Source organism: Sinocyclocheilus anshuiensis, unplaced genomic scaffold (assembly GCF_001515605.1).
Source record: "Sinocyclocheilus anshuiensis isolate Anshui unplaced genomic scaffold, SAMN03320099.WGS_v1.1 scaffold628, whole genome shotgun sequence".
In the NCBI taxonomy this organism is placed as follows: Eukaryota; Metazoa; Chordata; class Actinopteri; order Cypriniformes; family Cyprinidae; genus Sinocyclocheilus; species Sinocyclocheilus anshuiensis.
The window spans coordinates 1222544-1244294 of NW_015555750.1; the positions used below are offsets into that span (position 1 = coordinate 1222544).

Below are 21751 nucleotides of genomic sequence, written 5' to 3' on the forward strand. Positions count from 1 at the left end.
CACTGCTCTAGCCAAATGGCTCTAGCATTAGTTGGCAGGTCGTGTTTCTCTCTCCTATCAGCACAGATGGCCTTTGTTGTGGCAGCTGTTGGCTTGAGCGTTCTGCTAAGTGACTAGTGATCGCTGGGAAAAGCTATCACTAATGAAATATCTCCATCTAATAGCGTGCCATTCTATGCTAACCTCATTCAGCACTTTTAAGGAATGCAAGCCATCTTTTAAGTGTTTTTCCACAGATTTTCAGATTAAGTTCCGGTTCCTTTTCAATCCATGTACCAGAGACATTAAATGTTTTTGTGATTCAATCAAAACATGACTGAAAGCTTGTTGGATACCCATAAAGAATTTAACACAGTACAAATAAAAAAAGCATTATGTGCTGTGGTTTGCAAACAAATAGTGCAGCCAGAAGGAGCGCTGCAAATGACAAAGAGGCCTATTAATATTGGTATATAACTGACTGGCATAATGCAAAAAAAAAAAGAAGATTCCACAGGAATGATTAATCCTTACTGAGTAAATTTTCAAAGTATACTAAAACTAGTAGGAACAAAAACAGATGTGAGAAGTCTCCGATCAAACGTAACAAAATCTTCAAGTGCAATTGTACCAGTGACTTCAGTAATGACACTGCAGATGCTTTCTCGCACCATTACATTCAGTCAAAACATTTTAATCAGATTTCCACCAAAAACTATGGATAAAACAGCATTTTAAGAGGTATTCTACCTTTTATCATGCCCAGTATCTCTCTCTCATTTACATGTTAATTCAATGGCTGAAAAAAATATTTTGTAAGGCGTAAGGTTATTTTTTTGGCCACATCAATATAACCCCAAAGACATTTGGTATATTTTCTATAAACCTGGTGGCACTTATAATAATAGAATATATTAATAGACCTGAACTTAAAACAGTGAGCTGTAGAATAATCATTCTTACAAACAGTCAGGTCATGAGTGGTTACAGTTTCCTTATAAGAAAAGAGTAAACATAATACACACAGTACCCAACACAGGCAAAATACCTGACAATATGAGGGCTGTATGTGATTTTACAATAACTTTTATGTTACAAAAACATAACTTATTCTGGTGAGTGACAGATCTAGTATGTAAACTACACATAAATCACTGTACATCTGTAAACATTTATCTTAAGTGTTCCTTGTACCTTTAAAAGCTACAGATTACACAATCTGGTCCATTTACCGAGTCAAAGAACTACATGGAAGTATCACCTATTTTTTCCTCTTGCTCTTCATCGTCGTGATCATCATCATCATCTTTAACTATTCCTTCATCGATGCTTTCCATCCTGAGTCTCTGTCCATCCAGGTAACGGGGAGCTCTCTGTGTGTTTCGTACTGTGAATAGACTTGTTGGAATTTGAGTCCATTCCCCAAAGAGTTGAAGCTTGGCATCGTTCTCTATAGCCTTAGCCAAAGAAGACGCAAAGCTGTCCAAAGACTTATGGATGTCTGCTGTCACTTGGACTACCAAGGGGTCACCTTGAGAAAAAGACATTTTAAAATGCTTCTTTGTCAAAGCTCTATAACATGCTGATGATTAACACAAAAAAATACTCATTTGCAAAACTGCCATTTATAAGTGTCTTTACAAAGAAGGTTGAGGCAAGATGGAAAAGCAGAATTATAAAGATTCTTCTGTACAAAACTTTAAGGTGGGACTACTGTTCTAGACATAAACTAGTATGAACAAATGTTATTTTGTAAGTCTACATTTCCTTAAATGTATCGTAAAAATTACCAATTTTAATGGCTTAACATGGCCATGACAGACTAAGTAAGTGCTCTTATCACATTAATCTCAAGTTAACACTCATAGGCCTGGTTTCATAGAGAGGGTTTAGGTTAAGCCAGGATTAGGCAATAGGTTAATTAGGACATTTAAGTAGTTTTTATAAACGTGCCTTAGAAAAAAACATTACTGGTGTGCATCTTGAGACAAAACAAAGGCACTTACATATTTTAAGATCAGTCAGTGCAAGTTTCTTTCAGTTGAAACAGCTCAGATTTACATTTTAGTCAGGGATTAGGCTTAAGCCTTGTCTGTGAAACCGGGGGATAGACTTTAACTTTTGACTATAACTTTTTTTTGTTTTTACTTTTGAATAGTATTGTTTACGTAAGATTTCTTTTCATTAAAGAAATAAATACTTCTATTCCGCAAGGATGCAGTAAATTGATCAAAAGTGACTAATGACTTTTACATTGATTTGAAATAGAATACTTTTTGTAACATTTTTGTTCTTTTAAACGTTCTTTTTATCAAAGATCCCTAAAAAATGTATCTGTTTTTCATCTTTTTTAATTATTAAGCAGAACAGCCATTTTCAACAATTATAATAATTAGAAATGTTTCTTGAGCACCAAATCAGCATATTAGAATGATTTCTGAAGGATCATGTGACACTGAATAATGTCACATGAGTAATGGCTGCTGAAAATTCAGCTTTGCCATCACAGGGTTGAATTATATTTTAGCATCTTAAAACATCTTAAAACAGTTATTTTAACTTGTAATAATAATACAAATTTGACTGTTTTTACTGTATTTTTGATCAAATAAATTCAGGCTTCTTGAGCATAGAAAAAATAATAGTAAAAATAAATAAATAAAAACACTTTTTCTTACCGACACCTAACATTTGATTAGTAGTGCACTTATTATATTAAACCTAATAGAACAGGTGCCAAATAAAATTTTGTAGAGCCACTTTCTATTTGCTTGGTTTTGTACTGCAACTAACAAAGACATTTTTGCATTAGATGTCAAATAAGAACATGTTAGATACCTTTAGGCATCTGATCCACTTGGTCCTCGAATGTGACAGAACTTCTCCTCTTATTGGCAGCACAGTGGGCTGAGTGGGAGGGCTCTGAGGTGTAGCCGTCCAACAGCATGATGTCTGTAGCTAGAGGGTAAATCACAGTAGGCATCTTTCAATCAAATATCAGTTTTAACACTGCTCAACTGCACCCACCCACACCAGTCTGGACACTGTGGGAGAGCCGCTGAGCAGTGCCGTCTGTCTGTTATGCGATACTCATGGGCTCTGTGTTTCCTCAAATGGCACACCCTGATAACAACAGTCTGCAAGTCAATAAACCACCTCTGCTGACTGCTAAAAGCTGTGGGGGTTGATTCTGTTTGATTTCCTTGTATTGAAAGAAGTAAGGATGCAGCAGTATTAAAACCATGGCCTATACTGATAAACAATGATATTAAAATTCAATTTAGTTTTGTCAATGTAAATTACTAAAATCAGTCATTTGAAACACAAGTGAATTTAGTCATCACAACATTACAATGTATAGTATATATTGAGGTTTGCTAAAAAAAATGACATTTAGCTGTTACTAAATTATTAGTGTTTTTAGAGAGCAACTTTAAGTAAGCATTAGATGATGGTAAATTCAAATGTAAAATACGCAATAACAGCTGATAATGATAAATATATCACCAATATCATCCAAGATGGTACTAGTATATTGTGCATTCCTGCAAAAAAAGTTGATTACAAAATAATTAATAATTCTTTTAAAGGCTTTTTAAAAGTTCACTCAAAAATGAAAAATTGCCTCCAATTTACTCAGCCTCACCGAAATACATTTTAATATTTTTCAAGAAAAAGGCAAAAGGAGATTTTTATTTAGATAAAAAGTTTGTGCAGTTCTCTTCCATAAAACAAAACTTGGAGGCAATGGATGATATTGAGATAAAAAAAATAAAAAAAACCTGTATCACAAAAGTATGTTTTTACCGTTCGTTCATTCATTATATGAGTCTTCTAAAGCCATTTGATTTTGTGTGAGGAACAGACTTTAAGTTATTTAGGTTGTTATTGACTGAAGGCCTTCCAGTTTGTTATAACTCTCAAATCAGTTTTCAAATATTCAAACTGATGCACGGTCAATAATGTCAAACCGTATTTGTTGACTTACTGCTGAACGCAACACATCAGTTTATGCAGAAGTGAGAATGAGATTCAAGAACTACAATGAAAGAGAAGATTTTCAGTGAATAGCGACATGAATTTTGGCCAGCCTGTTCCTCATACAAAATTGATCTAGTATGGCTTCAGAAGACTTGAAATACAGCCCACAAGTGGCATGGACTATTTTTGTGGTACTTACATAGTGCTTTTTTAAAACTGACAGGAATTGTCCCTAAAAGACATTATGCTAAAATACCTCCTTTTTTTTGTTCCACAGAAGAAACTAGGAAGTCATTAGGTTTGGGACAATGTGATGGTAAGTAAATGATGACAGCATTCATTGTTGGATAAATTATTCCCTTAAATTGTTTTAAACTGACATGTGTTATAAACAGCAGAAGGTCTACCTGAGTCCTGGGTGTAGCTGAAGCCAGTGTCTCCCGTGCTGCTTCCACGGCCCAGGAGCTGCCCACCGCCCACTAACATGGCTGTCAGGTGAGGAGACATTCCCAAATCTGTCAAACAACAAAGATCCTCAGACATCTCATCCAAACATTAGATTACGAAGAATACCAGGATACAAATAACAGCAGCAGCAGGCTCACCCGTTATCCGGTTAGAGATGCTAAAAAGACGAGAGGTCCGGTGCCGTATAACAAAAGACTCTCTGTAGTAGCGGTCTCCAAAGCACATGCCCAACAGCTCCTTACGTACGGTCTTATTCCACAGCCCATAAATAAGTGGATGACACACAGCACTGGTGAAGGACAGCCAGGAGACCAGTGTCTCCATCTGTGAAGAAACACTGTCTTTACCCCACAGTGCTTCAGTGCTGATAACTACCACATATGGACCCCAAGTGGTCAGAAATGTCCCCAGAACCACCAGAATGGTGACGAAGGCCTTGCATTGGCTCCCAGAGTAGACCAGGCTCTTGCGGCTTCCACTAGAAGATGTGGAAGTATTGGAGTTCTTGCGACCATTCTTCTGAGAACTGGACTCCTCGTGAGGCACCACCACACTTCCGCAGTAAACCTTGCGAGCTTTGATGCGGGCCACGTGGAAGATGACGCCATAGCAGATCAGCATGGTCGCCAGTGGCAGAAGGCAGCACCACGTAACCCAGAAGGCAGTATAGATGATCTCCTCGTGCCAAGCCACTGTACAGGTCCATTTGAAGCGGTCAAACTCAAAGGCGGACCACCCGAAAAGTGGCGGCAGGCATCCGACCAGGGAGTGGAGCCACACATAAACGATGACGACCACAGCTCGGTTTCCCGTGATTTTCATGGGGTAGATCATGGGATATAAAACGGCGTAGTACCTAGAATGAGACGGACATTGATATAAAACAGATACAGTTCAATAATTCCCTCGTGAGAGACACATGACTAGCCAATGGAAAGACAAGGGGGTCTTTCTCTAAGACTCTCAAGCTGAGTGTGGCTTCTAGGTTTGTGTATTGATAAAGCTAAATAGGTCTGGTATTTTTCAGTGTGCATCTTGTTAATAAAAACAGTGGATCTGTTCAAGCAAAACTGGACATAAGTTAAATGTCATGGTGAACTACAGGCTTTAAAAAAATACAGTATGGCCATTGATTACAGCAGTCAAAAACAGTTTTGCCAAGAATTGATCTTGAATTAACTTGAATTTGAGATTTCATAATAATACAACAATTGACTGAACAGCAAGTATATTTGCTTATGGGTCAATCACATGACACTAACTTTTTGTATCTGTCCGTTTATGAATTTATTTAAAAAACACATTTAAAAAATGCAATTCATAGATACAATGTTTTTAATTTCTGTATTGGATTTTCTATTAATATTTAATGTAAAGTTTGCCCACCAACTCAGACTCACACAGTCCAAACGAAATGCAGAAAAAATTAAAACAGGAAAAATTATATGACAGAGAGGACCAATGCAAACCTTTATGACCTTGTCAAGGTCAATTACTCTTAAAATATCTAGCTAATAATTTTTTGGACACGGCAAGGTTAGTTCAGGCTGTAAAATGTCATGTGGTGTGACTTTCATAAATTATATTTATTACGTATTATATTATGAATAAATGATTCATATTTGTAAAAAAAATTAAAATATTTAAAAAATATTTTTTAAATGTAAAAAAACAATATTACGATCTGTACACTTGCATGTATAAGTTGTAAGGAAAATATGTTATCACTTTTTAGAGTCATTAAATTTAAACTTTGACACTAGACGTCTGTTCCTTTTCTTTATCATAAACAGTCCTATTAACCCTTATTTACAAGGATTTCTCAAACTGTAGGATATGCTAACATAACGACTGACCTGTCAATGGCAATGGCTCCTAGTGTAAGCATGCTGGATGAGCTGACGAGTAGATGGAGCAGTGCTGTGAAGTTACACCAAACCACTCCAAACATCCAATCCCGACGCACCGAGCTGGCCGCAACGAAGGGCAGCGTTAGGACAGACAGCAGCAAATTGGACAAAGTCAGGCTGAAGACAAACTTGTTACTGGGTGTCAGTAAGTAGGGCTTCTTATATAGGGTCACCACAATGACCAGATTCCCCAGACATGCCAGTATTGCTATGATGATGATAGAGACAGACTCCAGCACCACGAGCCCATCGTCGTCCAGGCCGTTAGTGGAGTTGGCCACCGCTGTCCCATTATTAGAGCTGTTCATTATGGGAGGCCGCTGGGTACTCAGGACAGGACAGACATGTTGACAAACTACAAGATATGAGAGGAAATGCAGTCTGATAAAAGCTGTCTGGAACATCTGAATGCTACAAGATGAAGAAATGATCTGGTGTGGTGGGTTCATTCAAGGGTGTCCTGTAAAGCACTACAAAGCTGTAAAGCTGATTTTGTTTGTACAATACATTGTACAAATGTGGATTATACATTCTTACAATAAACTGTTTGTTAAGAACTGGGCTGTGCTGTGAAAAACTCCAGTCTGAAGAGACTGTGCTCAGATTTTAAGTAAGACTTCTACCAATGTAGAATCACAGGATTTAAAATGAAACGTTTCACAACTATATGCACACAAAATATGCAAGCTTTGCTGAAGACAACATTACGTTTACGATAATAAAATAATCATAAATCATTATATAAAATATAAAAGCATATAATAAAAAACAATACAAATCAGAACAAATGTTAAGACACTTTAGTCACACTTAATATATATCACTGCATTAGATAACAAATACATAAGAAAAAATAATACTCAGCATTATTATAACATAATACTCAAAATAGCACTCTTCAGGCAAATATATCACATAAGGAAAAATTTACTGTAGCTGCATTTAAGTTCAAATCTAATGCAATGAATTTCATATAGTTTATGTGCAGCTCAAGCATCCAAATGCGTTTGGGGCCACTGGATGTGGATCATCTGTCATGCCTCTTCAATAAATCGTTCACCATGATGCACGTCCAATGAGCAACCACAGCAATGTGATCAGCTAGCGGAGAGTGCGAAGCGCAAGCACTCTTTCTCTATTTTTCCAACAACAGCGATATTTTGCATTGCACAGAAATGTGTTTCCGACCACTTCGATTCAAAATTGCATAGTTTATCCTAATGCAATGATAGATACAAGGATAACGTACCAGTTTTCCAGGCCAGGCGATATCACGCTGTAGTCCAGCACTAGTAACTTTCACCGGCTGGCTTTGTTAGTCTGCGACGACTAACTTTAATCCAAAAACTTTCTCACCTCCTGCAAGATGCTGAGTTTGTTTTCTCACGCTTTCCGGAGACGCATGCTCAAAGTTTCAACGCAGTTACAAAGTATTAAATGATCCAGGGATGTTCATTTGTTGCGGCTGCTGCGGTCGGCGGTGAATAAAGAGGCGCTGCTGACGTCACAATGGCGTCGGAAATCCTCCTCTTTAAAACTTCCCTCCATCTCGACTGCAGAGTCAGACAGTCCAGAGGCCCGGGTCTCACTCTCACCGGCTACATATAGTCTGCTCTGCAATGTTCTCATGGGGAATAATATTTGCAAAAATCGTTTTGTACGTTTTTTTATGTCTGTGTTCCACCAAAAATATCTACACGTTAAAATTAACAGTGAGATTTAGCTATGCTTAACACAACAGCAAAACAATTTGACGAAAACTATCTGTCTGTCTGTCTAATATTACCTAAGCATAAAGGCGCGCGCGTGTGTGTGTGTGTGTGTGTTGGGCTGACCCAGAGCGAGCAGACATTAATTCAACACTAGGTGGCATATGCGTGCTGTAAACTGTAGGAACACATTAAAAAATTTCTGCATTCATCCACCTCAAATTTTGGGAAATATTTAGTTATTTAGATGCGCTTTAAAAAAAAAAAAGATTCAGCATTTATTATATTTAATTACAACACATAAAATAAAAACTATTGTCATATCAGTGAAAGCACAGTGTTTATTCAAAATCACAACCAAGCAGCTCAATTCTCATAGTAATGGATTTCTGCCATTGTTTTGGAATAATCCGGATGAATTTGGAAAATATTGGCGGGTAGATGTAGTTCTTTACTTGGCCATTGTTATCTGTGTTGCCTTGAAATGTCTGTGAAAATAAAAGAAAACACTTTTTTCTCAATCTTAAGACAAAACACTGTGGTTAGATGTTGTGTAGAAACTTGTTCTAATCCCAAAAAGTGAGACCACTTACCTTTTGTTCATAGTCCTCATCATCTGTGTACTTTGTCCATCTCTTGCCGTCTTCACTGTACTCCAGAGAATATGCTGTCACAAACATCTCATTGCCTAACGATTTGGCCCCCTGTGTTATAATTCCAGTTATCTTCTTTATATCCTTGAGTTCCACCTGGATCCATGGCTGTATGTCATTGTTCTGTCAATTGCAAACAGTTTATTGAGGCTTGAGGTTTGAAGTGGAGTAAATACCTTTAAGGGTTTCATTCATGAGGTATATCTTAGTTACCTTGGCTTGCCATGCATTGGCAGTCCCATATTTATTTAAGCGTGCATACCAAGGATGCCACTGGCCAGAGTACCAACTGGAGGCCACAGAACTGGCAGTGATTTGAGCATCTTTAATGAGGCCACTTTCTATTCCCAGTGGCACAGAGCAACCTGCCAGCACAATGAGGCGGATTAGTACAATGGAGCTGAACTTTATTTTGTCTTATAAGGCAGTATGAGAAAACAAAATCTGTACAATTTTTTGTCCATACCATCAAGCTCACAACCATAGTACTCCAAACGGACAGTTGGGTAGCTGTAAAAATGTAAAGGATACAGCCTCACATATCGACCAATCAGAGGTGGGAAAAATATATTCTCCTTCGTGTCATAAGCTTCGCTGTTTCCTTCAAAAGTCTGTTGGGCATTGGAAAACACAGTGCAGATCTTATGGGCTGTTCACACAGAATGTTTTGATTTTGTTTAAAAAGAATGAAAAATGAATAACAAAATCCCTAGGCACGTTTAAACAATTAATTTGATGCAGTGTCTTGGTACATAAAGACGTCAGTCTAGTAGTGCAGTGCTTCTCAACCAATGTTCAAATGCCCCCCTGGCCCTAGTTTTGGATTCAAAACCTATTTTAATCAATTCAAAATATTCAAATTTAAATTAAAATAATGCAATTTCAGGATATTGTATGTTTTAGTAGATGCATGTTTTTCTTGACTCTTAAGGTTGTTTGTGATTTACTGAATAAGGATTAAGAATATTTTTTACTTGCAATCTGTTCCCCCAATTTTTTTAGAGCTTTACATAACTAGTAAATGTAATGTATATTCATCATACAAATGCCCATGGTGTTAGATTTTGTGAGTTTACATTACTTTGTACCAGGTCTAGAAATAACACTACATTAAATAGGCAGTCTGGGTTTTCCAAGACTGTGGGAACCCTGGTTCGTCAAAGGAAGCAAACTGTTGTTGAGGAGGTCAATTAAAATGATAAATATCTTGGTTTTTAGTTGTTTTAGCTTGTGTTTTCTCATTTTAAATAATTTTAAGTTGTCTTAAGGCAAGTTTGCTGAGGCCCCCTGTTTGAGAACCATTGGTCTCTGCATGTTTACATAGAAAAACAACTAAAATGCTGTGCAGTGGAACGTTGTGAACAGATCCTTATGCTGAAATGTGCATTCACTTTATAACCACACAGAAATAGTCACTTGCCTTTCTGACGGTATCGCTGTCTCCCTTGTAGAAAGTCCACTTCTTTTTATCAGTGCTGTAGGAAATGGTGTAGTTCAGCACAAAATGATGTTTTAACAATTGCTTGGCTCCCTGTGTGGCAACTTTACTAATCACTACCGGCCTCTGGAAGTCCACCTGGAATACAGGATACAGCCTCTTCAAGTAACTAGTCATTAGCATTTCTTTATTTATGGGCTAATTGTCTGCACACCATTATGAGTGGTTACCTGAATGTGCTGTCCTGTCTTTGTTGTACTCCATGCATTGTATTTCCCTGTATTATGTAGTCTGGCCAAATGAGGATACCATTGTCCTTAAAAACAGTTTTAAATGTGTTAATAATGTGACCCTGACTATGCTACATAAAAAGCTATAGGCTACTTTCAAATCCTACCTCTAGAGTCAGATGCTGATATGTGTTCATCGTTCACAGTTCCAGAGATGAGACCAAGAGGATGATCACAGACTGCAAAACAGACCAGGTAAGATTTTAAGACCTGACAGAATCAATTGTTTTCTTGTAATAAGATCAGCATGATAAATTACTGTATATGATACCGTTGTCTAACACAAGGAATAACGTCTGCATTCCCCTCTGCTGTGAGAGTCCAACTTCAGACTCCAGCTGCCAGAGACCAGGCTTTGAAGGCAACATTTCCAGTGTGGCAAATCCACCTAAATGATGGGATCTGAGTGTGAATGGCCTTTCTAGATCATCTAGGTAAGTAAGTATCTTCTAACACCACTACACACCTGGTAAAAGTGGGTAAACTCCCTGACGGTGGTCCTTTAATTCCTTATTTATGAACGTTTGACCATGGAAATGGACACTGTGGAGGTCTTTGGGAGAGCCCATGTTGATCAGATGCCACTTCGCTAGCTGATTTGTGTACATTCGCAGTCCTTTGAGACTGTAGATAATACCATTGATAGCTGACAAAAAAACAGACATAACAGATATAAATTTGTCAAGTAAGTTTATGTAAAGCAATATTTTTAATGGTCTCAATACTTGCTCCAATTTATTTAGTTTTAATCCAATGATAATGACTGTAGTATAAATACTGCATTATAATTAAAATAATGGCGTTAAAAAAGCTGAGGAGAAACAGTTTTCTTACCGTCAAACTTTAAATTATTTTTAAAATTTGGATCCATGACTGCTCTTTTGTTTTTCCTTTCAATCCTCTCCCGATTCTCCTCGTAGTACCAGCTCTTATTCTCATCAAATGTCATAAAGAGCAGGACAAACTCTCTTCTGTCCAGAGGCTTTTTATCCAGTGTACCCTTCCTGCACACCAGAAGCGGTCCAATCAGCCCAGAGTTTATATCTCTCTCCTATGCAAGAAAATAATTTAATTGTAAGTCAAAATTAATAATAGTTATTTGGCACCTGTTTGTATTCAAATTGAGTTATGGACAGCCCTCATGGAGCAATCTTTAGTTAAGTGGAAAATTAAGAAGCATTCATGCTTACCGGATTCACTGCAGAGTAGTAAGTCCACGTTCGACAGTCAGATTCATTATTTTGAGGTCCAGATTTGGAATTTATAGTCCACATGTAGATAAAGGTGCTGTTGGGTTGTACGGCATCGTCCTGTTTGTACCAGTACGGTGACTGATCATCGTAACTCAGGCCTTCCATTTGTTTTAAATACTTGACTCCATTTGCATGCAAAGAGTACTTACGGCTGGCAAGGTTCCTGAAAAATACCTAGCATGAAAAACAGGAATGTAATTTTTTATGATTTTGTCATATGATTTGCTTCTAATTTTCATTTGTACACAAGTATGTTCACATATTCAGTGGTCTACCATAACAGTTTGATCAACTTCAGCTTTAATGACCGGACCCAGAATTCCCAGGTGTTCATCCATTTCCCCTCGGATGTCTCGGATACTAAAGGTGCTGTCCAGGTACTTTCTGAACACCGCTTTTTTGAAAGCTGTGGGCCTCTCGTTTTGAGATGATTTATCAAGCCTCCTTTGCAAACATAAAAGTGATTTCGCAAATGGGTTATACTCTTTTAGATTCATATATTCATGCTTTTTGTTTCTAGAAATGCAAAATGTGGATTATTTGAAATACATGATGCCAACAGTACCTCTGACCGTAACCAGCATAATCCCATTCTTCCTCTTCAACTGAGATGAAAAAAGTTCTGGTATTCTTGTCTCCAGCAATTTTTAAGAAATGCTGGGATGTTACATCAAGCGCTGGGCTTTGAACATCCGCTGTTTTGCTATAAGGGTCTTTGTACTCTACATATTCATATTCTTCTGGGTGATCAACTATACCATCAAAATCTTCACTCTGCTCATTTTTTGGAACATATAACTCATAATCATTGAAATCGCGTCTTGGCACTCCTATGACGATGGATTTCCCCATCAGGTCGTCCTCGCTAGAGATAGGCCTGCTTCCCCTTGGGGTCAACCAAGAAGGTCCAAAACCTCTTGGAGAAAAACCCTTTGGAGAAACATCAGAACGTGGCTGTGGCTTATACTCTTTCCTTTTCTTCGTCTTCATGCCATATCCCTTTCTCGGCTTTACCCTCTGGTGAACTACTTTTTTTTTCTTTTCAGTCTTTGGTTTGTTTGAATTTGCTGCAGACTTGTCTGAGATGTATTTGTTCATGTGATCTGGGATTTCCATATGAACCAGTTCATGGTTGCCTTCATAACCCCAGTGCTCTTCTTTTGGATCGAGATGAGATGTGAGTATGGCCTCGCTGTGATTGTTCTTCAGATAGATGACTACTTCCTCTTCACTTTCGCTTTCCGAGCCGTTTTTCATGGATGAAACATTGAAAGGGCCAAGAGAAAAGGACACGTTCTCCATACTGTCTGAAGAAAAGAGCTCTGATGCATTTCTTAAAATTTCACTGTGAGATTTCATTGTAACATTAGTGGGTGATGTTCTGTTCTCTGTTATTTCAGATTCAAGGTCGAGACTGAAATCAGACAAAGTTGCATTTGAAGATTCAGACTCATTGTTTTGCAAAGTGCTGTTTCTCAAAGGCGAAGACAAACTGAGATTAAAAATGCTCTCAGTTTCAGAATTTACCTGCGAAAACATCTCACCGGTGTAATTCACCTTTGTGCTGTTGAGTTCTTGAATCATTGTTGTGTTTTCAGTTAATTCACCAATCTCCTCTGGTGTGTCCGTTGGTGAGACATTATATTCTACTACAGTCTTATAATCTGTTGAAACTTCCGAGGGATGACCACCATCCAGAAGCACAAAATCCTCCTCAGTTTGTGTCTCTGACCTGTTGGAGAGAGAATCAGGACTAGGCACATGGTATATGAAGACGTGACCCGAACTATCACGGTCACCATCCAAGTCAGTGTTATTTTTAGTGTTTGCCTCTTCTTGAATTACTGTTTTGTTTTCTAAGGTTTGGTTTGAAAGCAAGAGGTTTGATTCAGAAGAATTTAGAGATGGACTGTCACCTTCCATGGTAATGTTTCTGTCACCAACTGGAGCATCAGATGAAGTGATACTGGTATTAGTGGGGGAAATGTGTATTTCATTCATTGTGTGGGTGATGTTGGTTTCAATGATTGGAGAATTAGTAGTATTCACAGAGACACTGTCTGCCTCTAATGATGAACTGACGTTTTCTACATGAGTAGTGTAAGCGGAGATACTTTCTGTCTCTAATGATGAACTGACGTTTTCTACTATGTTGGTATTTATTTCAATATCCAGAGTAACATTTGTAGAGACACTTTCCATTTCATTCACTGGCTTTGTTGGTACATTGCGGACCTTTCTTTCTACAACTGGAAAATGTGAGATAATACTGTCCGTGTCATTGTTTGACATGATTTCTGGTTTGGAATCAAAAATGCTTGCCATGCCTAGCAATGCCTCTTCTGTGCTTTCATTCAAGACTTTATTTGAAGATTGTCTCTTGTCCAAACCAGCCTCGTCAGCTGATAAACCATGACTCTGATTGAAAGATCCAAATGTAGTATTGTGTGATTTGTCCAACTCGTCACTTGAGGCTGGGCTTTTTGTCTCAATAGTCGGCAATAAACCATCGTCAATGTCTAGTATCGAAAAGTCAATTAGCTCAACGTCATCTTTAAAGTTTTTGAACGTCCTCAAGCCAAATTCTTCTGCATAGATTTCGGTGTCCTCGTCAACCATGATAGGGTTTATTTGTTTTGGTTCCTCTTTTTTAATATCACTGATGGACACAGGTTTCCATACAGTGAATTTTTCTGGTTCATAATCATATTCCATAACGTAATCTCTGAAGCATTCAAGGTCCTTGAATTTCACCCTCATCCCTTTAGTGGAATCGTGAGAGTTCAGTGATGCTAAAAGCCAAATACCTATAAAGTGAAGAATGTTGAGTTTAAATTCATAGTTTTTGTTATCTGTATTTCTTTGTATAGTCAGTGACAATGTCTTAAAATTGAATTAAATCCTTTGGAAACTCACCTATATTAAGCATGTTCATAGTGATAGTTTCACCAGTCATGGGAAATAGACTGAGCATATCCTCTTCTCTGTTTTTTAGCTCAAATGTATGGCCATAAAAAGTGGCAGTCTGGATGTAATCTTGTTCGCCAACATTTGACACATGCCAAGTCACGATTTCACCATTACAAAATCCCAATTCTTGGCCACTTTCATATACATAGCCATTGATTGCTGTAAAAGTTGATGCAATAAATACATGTACCAAATATGAATCAACAACACTAATATGATAAATATCAGAAAATCACTCACTGTGCATAACGTTGGATTTGTAAAACTCTGGATCATCTCTTTTAACTCTTTTGGGGTCACTGCAGTATGTGTTAATGTTCTCATCATGGTACCAGCTCTTGTTCTCATCAAAAACAGTAAACATGGCATGCTGTTCTTTGTCTGCTTTCAGCTAAAAAAGAGAAATGCTTTCAGTATCCAAAACTAAGTGAGCTGCTTTGCTATTTAGGCAGCATGTTAACCATCATACAGTCAAACTTCATAATTTAGTTATTCAGAACACTCTACAAAAGTGGCAACTCCATTAAGTGTTACTCGCATTTTGATGTTGGCTTGTCACTAAGCTAAGATTGTGAAACTTTAAGCACAAAAAATGCATATACCATTCAAATATTGGTTGAAATTGCAATTATAGATGTGTGAAATAACAGTAATAGATGCATTTTTAATTCAGTAATGCAAATCAAAATAGATCCATGTAGCTGTATTTATCACTTCTGTGCTGGATTTCATTTTCCTCAGTTTTGCCTTATCTGTGAAGAAAACATACAATGCTGCCCTATATTTTGTGCAAAAAAGGTAGCATATAAGGCACAATTACTTTGCTGCCTACGGTTTGGAACAGCCTTCCAATAGAAGGTGTTTCAGTGCCTTAAACAGTGATATTGTATAGAAATGATTCATTAGTTTCATTTCAACCATTTGAGTCATTTGACTCTGAATCAGTGGCCTATTACTGTATATTGCAAATGGAAAGCAGTTACCTGGACATTCTTTTTGTTGAGGGACTGGCTCTTACAGATGAGAAGAGGACCCACAAGACCAGAAGCAATGTCTCGAGGAGTGTCCACTGCACTGTGGTACATCCTGGTCAGACATCTGGGGTCACTGTCCGTTGGTGTATCTTCCTCAGACACACTCCATGTATATGTGTAAATCTCACCTGGTTGAATCCCGTGTGTCTGGTTCCCTTTCAAATGAACAGCAATTTTATTTAAATATTTTTTTTTCTCATATCTGTCATGCTTACTTTTTTGTTTTATGATTTTACAGGTATCTTTTCATTGATAAGGACTTTAGAGATTAGGGCTGCATGAAATTGGAAAAAACTGAAATTGTGTTATTTTGTATTTTACGTATATGTTAAGATACACTAGTTTTCACCAGATGACTTGAATAGCTATATTTTAAAAAATAAAATATGAATAAGAATAATAATTCATGCATTTGTATAGAAAATTTAAATAAATATTAAAAAAGCTGAATGGGCATACTCTTTGCAAGGACCAACTCAAAGATATTTCAGTATGTCAGCATCATCAAAGGCAACATTCCCACTGTTTTTGATGCATTCAGTATGACTAATAATAAAAATAATAATAATGATGATTTTACTGTGATTATTATTAAATAAAAATATTGAACAAAATAAGAAAAATATTTTAATATTGCACTGTAAAATAAAAAGTGAGTATTTACTTCGTAATTTTCATAATTTTTAATCATTAAGCCATCTAGCATTTATTTTTGTGGTTTGCGATTATCAAATCACAAAGGCTTTGATTTCAATAAATATGCATTGTTTCAGAGTGGAGCATTTACTTGTGTGCAGCTCATAACTGTTTGTTTTCAGTGTATCAGAGCAGCTTGGGTCACAGTAAACGAAACAAACCGCTTTGAGACGCTGAAACAAATATCAGATCATGAGCACAGTGCAGCACTTCACTGAAGCATGCGACATGTATGTTGCAGCCTACGTGATTTGATAATCACACTAAGCCATCTCATGTCTTCAGTTTTATTCCAATACATCCTGCAGCCCTGTTAGAGATGTCAGCACATTTCTTCTCATAATGTTGTCTGCTGATTTAAATAAAGAGGCATATATGAATTTTATGCATGTATAGTGTAGAATTGATTAATATGAATTCATAGATATCAAACATACCTTCTGCAGGATAACTGGCTCCTTCTGCTGCTTTATCAATGGTCAGTCCATGAGGATAGATACTGTACGGACGTGATGCTTTGTTTTTAAAGACAATCTATAGAAACAACATCACAATCATCATGCATCCTGACCAGAAACATTAAAAATGTTCTTAACCCAAAAGAATAAATAAATAAATAAAATAGTAATTATTAGAGCTGTGATTATGTGAGAAGCCTTATACCTTTATGACATCTCTGATTTGAGCTCTTATCACTGGCCCAAGAATCCCAAGCTCTTTCTTTCTCTGCTTGTCTTCTGCTCTCTCTTTAAATGTGCCATCTTTATACTGAGTAAATACTGCTTTTTTGTATTTTTTACCTATTCGCTGAGGCCCCTGCTTTAAATATTTTGATCGGAAATCCCTGAGTGGATAAAAGTGGGATTAAACATTGGAATGGAACTCACACAAAGGCATGTCCTATTGATGAATCATGATGCACATACCCATCCATGTTTTCTGGCATATTTGGAGCATAATCCCAGATCATCTCTTCTGCTGCTATGTAGTAGGTCCACTCTTGGCTTTCTTGTTTCTGTTGGATGGTAAGTCGTCTTTTTGGTTCTGTGTACTCATCACACGTCTTGATATTTAGGTATCCATGCAAACCAGCTGCAAATATGAACTCAACATATAATCACTTTAATAAAGTACAAACTGTCAGCATTAATAGTGATTCTACAAAGCTATGAAGTAGAGACTGTATGTATTGATGTTTTAAATAAATAATTTATGAAATCTTGTGGTTTCTCTGCCAGTTTTTACCTTCCAAGTGCCTGCTAATGTGAGAGGAAATAAGCCAGCGGCCGGGGTGGATACCATTCATACTGGCACTGGTGGCAGTTCCACTAATGATGCCAACAGATGAGGTTTTGTGGCCATCGTGCAGCAGGACTTGCCCATTGAAGTGTACAGAGAAGAGCTCTGGCTCAGAGCTCATGCCCAGCAGGTGCCAGCTGACTTTGGAGTGGACACAGATGTCCAGATCTGGAGGACGACAAGGAGGAGCTTTACACCTCAGTAGATTTGCAGAAATGATATGTTATGTGTGAAAAATATCAAACCAACCTGGTATCGAGCCATTTGTGTAGCCATTTATAGTGTTTTTCACATTGTGTGCCTGTTCAGGGCCCCCGGTGCTGTACCAGCTCTTGTTCTCATCAAACACTCCAAACAACAGCACAGCCTCCTGATGGAAATGAATCTGATTTCCGGAGCCGTCTAGGGTGCCTGTGGGACAAAGACACATTAATCGTCTAGACAAACAGAGCTGTTTATAGTTGCGTAATTTCTGGGAAACTCAAACTGTATAGGTTAAGCTGGGGAAAGAAGTCCCATAAGAATGGTGTACATTTACAGTACTACACTGTAACATGAGTTCAGCATGTACATGATAATGATGCATCATTCAGTCAGTGTATTATTTTATTAAGGTAAATAAATAGACACATCTGCATTTTTTATTGAATAATTCGTTTTCGTCAAAAATCACAGCTTGAATTCCATAATAGGTCTGCAAGGATTCACAGGCAAATAAATGAGAATTGGAAAAAAATGACATTTGAAAAGCAAAGAAATCAAGATTATTTGAGATATGATATTATTTGAGATATTTTTTTTGGAGAAATTAAATAATTGTTATTCAGTAAAATGAAATTATTATTATTAGATACTTTTTTTATTTCAGTGTACAATAGTATTATTACTAGTAAAATATTCCAATATTGATTTCACTATATATAGAGTCTTTAGCCTGCTAAAGTCGACTGTAAATCCACTTTAAATCCACTTTTCCATTTTAAAGCCTATATTTTAAAAATGTTCATACCCACATACTGCTGGCAGCCTTTTAGCCAAATTCACTTAAATAAAATATGTTAATGTACAAATCTGCTGTAAATAAATTATGTCCACAAATCCCCCAGTAACAAATAGACAATGCTGGGTAGTAACTGATATAATCTGGATTACAATCAGACTCCAAAAATTAAGTACTTGTACTAAGAATATCACATTTGCATGTTTAAGGCTCTCTGACATCATTTAATGGTCACATGACATGCAGGTAAACAAATTAAATATTAAATTTTTTTAGTAAGTGTTTTTTTTTTTATTGATGTTATTTTAAATGATTTATTTTATAATTTCATTCATTATTAGCTTTTCATTAAACTCACAAACCCCCTGGAGTTCCTTTATGAACCCCAGTTTGGGAAACATTGACATAATGTAATGTTCAATGCACTTCATGTTATTAATTACAACAAATAGAATATATTTTCTTACTCTTTGTATTTTAATATTGATATGGTACAAGATTTTCCTATTTAAATCAATGTGAAAATTGAGTTCAATGAGATGAGGTCAAAAGTAATCTAGAAATAATTAAATAGTAGTCTGATTATATTATCTAAAATGATGTAATGGATTACTTTACTCACTACAATTTTTGTCATGTAATTTGGAATCAGTAACGGACTACAATTTGTAAGTAATCTACCCAGCAACATAAAAGAAATGAAAAGATCACTATAATCCAACATAAATAAAAAAAAAAAATAAAAAAAAAATAGAGATCTCATATAGTTAACAAATGTTGGTGTTCACATGAAGAGTCATAATAAATAAGAGCATAGCCATTCAGTAAATGTGTTGAGATGAGATTTAGTGGTCAAGAGGAAAATTAAAGTTGGGCATCTTAACCCATCTAAGCATAAATGTCATAATAAACATCACATTGTAAATCCAGGATCTTGTTTTTGCCTCACATACCTTTCTTGCAGATCAGCATTGTGCCTATTAACCCTGTATTGTAGTCCTTGACTATGTCAAAGTGGGAAAGGTATGTGTAGGTGATGCATGGGGGGTCTGCAGCCATAGGGGTCACCTCAGACGTCACCTCCCATTGGTATGTGTGCTCTTGGCCGGGTAAAATTATGTCATCTTCTTTCTCATAGAGTGACGTGTTGTCAAAGTATAAAGATCCTAAATGGGAACGTTAGCAGTGTGAGAAGGATGCAGCTTCAGATGGTGTTTATTACAATCAAACCAACATCAATTTATCTTGGGGGAAAAAAAAAAATGAGGATAGTGTATCTGTAAATATTTATCAGAGACTCACTGCTTTGGACTTAGGTACAGCCTGTGGTTAATTTGTATCTTGGGTTAATATTTCCAAAGAAATCAAACACAGATGTTTGTGTTACGCAAAGTGTTTACTCAGCTAAATGATGAGCACTAAAATAATCCATAATGTCCTCTAAACAACATTCCTCTAGAAATGTATCTGTCTGTTATTTCATAGCACAGTGTCTATTTTTTACTTTGTTACTAGTGTGCTGTATGTTACAACTCTCTTGCGTCACTCATATTGTTACCGCAATCATATCAGAACACACACCCTCTGACTGCTTCCCGTAAGCAATGCCATGTGGGTGGATGCTGCAGGGATGATCTGCCATGTTCTTGAACGTGACAATGATTGTGTCACCCTCTTGTCCTCGCAGTGTCGGCCCAAGTAACCCTAGAACATTAGTTTCAAATAATCATGATTTAAAAGTTCATGTAATTGTAACGTAAATGACTTATGCATAATGACTTGTGGATTTTAATGTTGAAACAAAGACATCATCTTTGGTATGCAGAATACCTGAGGACAAGGGATGTGTTTTCGCCTGTGTGAATCCCTCATTGTATTCCCTGTATACGACCTTTTTATATGACGGTCCAGTTCTGGAATACAACAACAACCATCAATAAATACATCTCTTAGATGAGCAAAAAAAAAACAGACAAAACAACTCCCATTTGTGTGAAAATGCAGTTTTATTCTAGTATCATAGAAATACTGGTTTTATATTTTCCATTTTCCTTTTAATTTCCCTTCTAATTTAAAGTTTTAGTAATTTAGTTGTTTTTTTGTCATTATTTTAGTACATTAAGTTAAACTAAATGCAAGTGAGAAATGTTACCTTAGCAATGAAATAAGTTTAAGTTTTGAAATATTTTATTTCAGTTAATTTTATTTGATTTCCAGAAACAAAAAATGTTTTTGTTGTTTTGGTTTCAATTTACTATAATTACCATGGTGACATATTTATACATTTTGAATAAAGTCTTGACATAATTGGTCTTAGATATACTATATATTATTTTAACAAACTTTACAGTAGTTTTTTGGTGCTGGTTTAACATTTTGTTTGATTTGGGGTTACTTGTATTTCATATAAAATATCTTTGTCACATGTCCTCATGTTTCCTTACTCATGAAATTGAATACGTTTAAAATATTTTCTTTGAATGCTATTTCTTGTCAGTTAATAAACTGTTTTAGTACAGATATGTTTTAATTATTTGTTACATTTTTACAATAGTGAATGACTTTATCTGTGATATACAAGAACCAAACAAGCAAAAGGCAAACAATCAAACTGAATCAATTTATATTCTAACAAATAATGATCTTTTTCATACCTTTGCTGTCCGGCAGATGTGTAGTCCCAGTTAATATTAACAGCTGCAATGTAATAGCGTCTCTCCACAGCTGTGGCACAATTACACAGGAATGCCAGAATGGCCAAACCATAAGGGGCCGCTGGCCAGGAGCAGAGTTTCATGTCTGACAATGAAACTCCAGGTAGAACGGTCTGTTCCGGAGTGCAGGGAAATCTGAACTTTCAGAGAAATTGCAGTGAGCTTTATCTCCCCCCACCTCCCTGTTGCACACATGTTTAAACACCATGTTCGAGGGAAGTGCACTATCATTATAAAAAAAACTGAAACTTCTTGTTTTTGTTTAGTCATTAGTACTCTGAGGCTTTTTGAACATGTAAAACCTTTTAATTAATGTGAGTAAATATTTTATTTGCAAGAATGGAAAACACCAAGTTA

General features: G+C 36.6%; 2 protein-coding genes across 2 annotated transcripts; both read right to left on the reverse strand.

Moving 5' to 3' along the window:
* Positions 1–322: 322 nt before the first annotated feature.
* gpr161b (G protein-coupled receptor 161b) lies at positions 323–8334 on the reverse strand. Its single transcript, XM_016467388.1, has 6 exons — positions 7588–8334; positions 6285–6693; positions 4566–5284; positions 4368–4475; positions 2818–2937; positions 323–1510 (listed from the first exon to the last, which is right to left on the reverse strand). Exons 2-6 carry the CDS (start codon positions 6644–6646, stop codon positions 1224–1226), a joined length of 1596 nt encoding a protein of 531 aa, XP_016322874.1. The 5' UTR covers positions 6647–6693; positions 7588–8334; the 3' UTR covers positions 323–1223.
* A 31-nt stretch (positions 8335–8365) lies between these two features.
* f5 (coagulation factor V) lies at positions 8366–21543 on the reverse strand. Its single transcript, XM_016467378.1, has 25 exons — positions 21335–21543; positions 20511–20593; positions 20262–20384; positions 19634–19846; positions 17930–18091; positions 17627–17848; positions 17308–17473; positions 17045–17225; positions 16819–16915; positions 15635–15840; positions 14892–15042; positions 14598–14810; positions 12247–14488; positions 11957–12125; positions 11619–11855; positions 11263–11479; positions 10895–11074; positions 10700–10816; positions 10536–10607; positions 10369–10454; positions 10121–10276; positions 9167–9311; positions 8914–9065; positions 8641–8823; positions 8366–8535 (listed from the first exon to the last, which is right to left on the reverse strand). Exons 1-25 carry the CDS (start codon positions 21475–21477, stop codon positions 8389–8391), a joined length of 6063 nt encoding a protein of 2020 aa, XP_016322864.1. The 5' UTR covers positions 21478–21543; the 3' UTR covers positions 8366–8388.
* Between the last annotated feature and the right edge of the window lie 208 nt (positions 21544–21751).

Bases quoted from the DNA above. Each gene is read 5' to 3' on its own strand.
- gpr161b (XM_016467388.1), bottom strand. From the start codon at position 6,646: ATGAACAGCTCTAATAATGGGACAGCGGTGGCCAACTCCACTAACGGC. The intron at 5,285-6,284 runs GTCAGTCGTTAT...GTCTCATTCTAG, and splicing joins GGAGCCATTGCCATTGACAG to GTACTACGCCGTTTTATATC. The intron at 1,511-2,817 runs GTATCTAACATG...CTTTTTCTCAAG, and splicing joins AGTGGATCAGATGCCTAAAG to GTGACCCCTTGGTAGTCCAA.
- f5 (XM_016467378.1), bottom strand. From the start codon at position 21,477: ATGAAACTCTGCTCCTGGCCAGCGGCCCCTTATGGTTTGGCCATTCTG. The intron at 20,385-20,510 runs GTATTCTGCATA...CTAATGTTCTAG, and splicing joins AACACATCCCTTGTCCTCAG to GGTTACTTGGGCCGACACTG. The intron at 14,811-14,891 runs GTGAGTGATTTT...CAACTTTTACAG, and splicing joins CAAATCCAACGTTATGCACA to CAATCAATGGCTATGTATAT.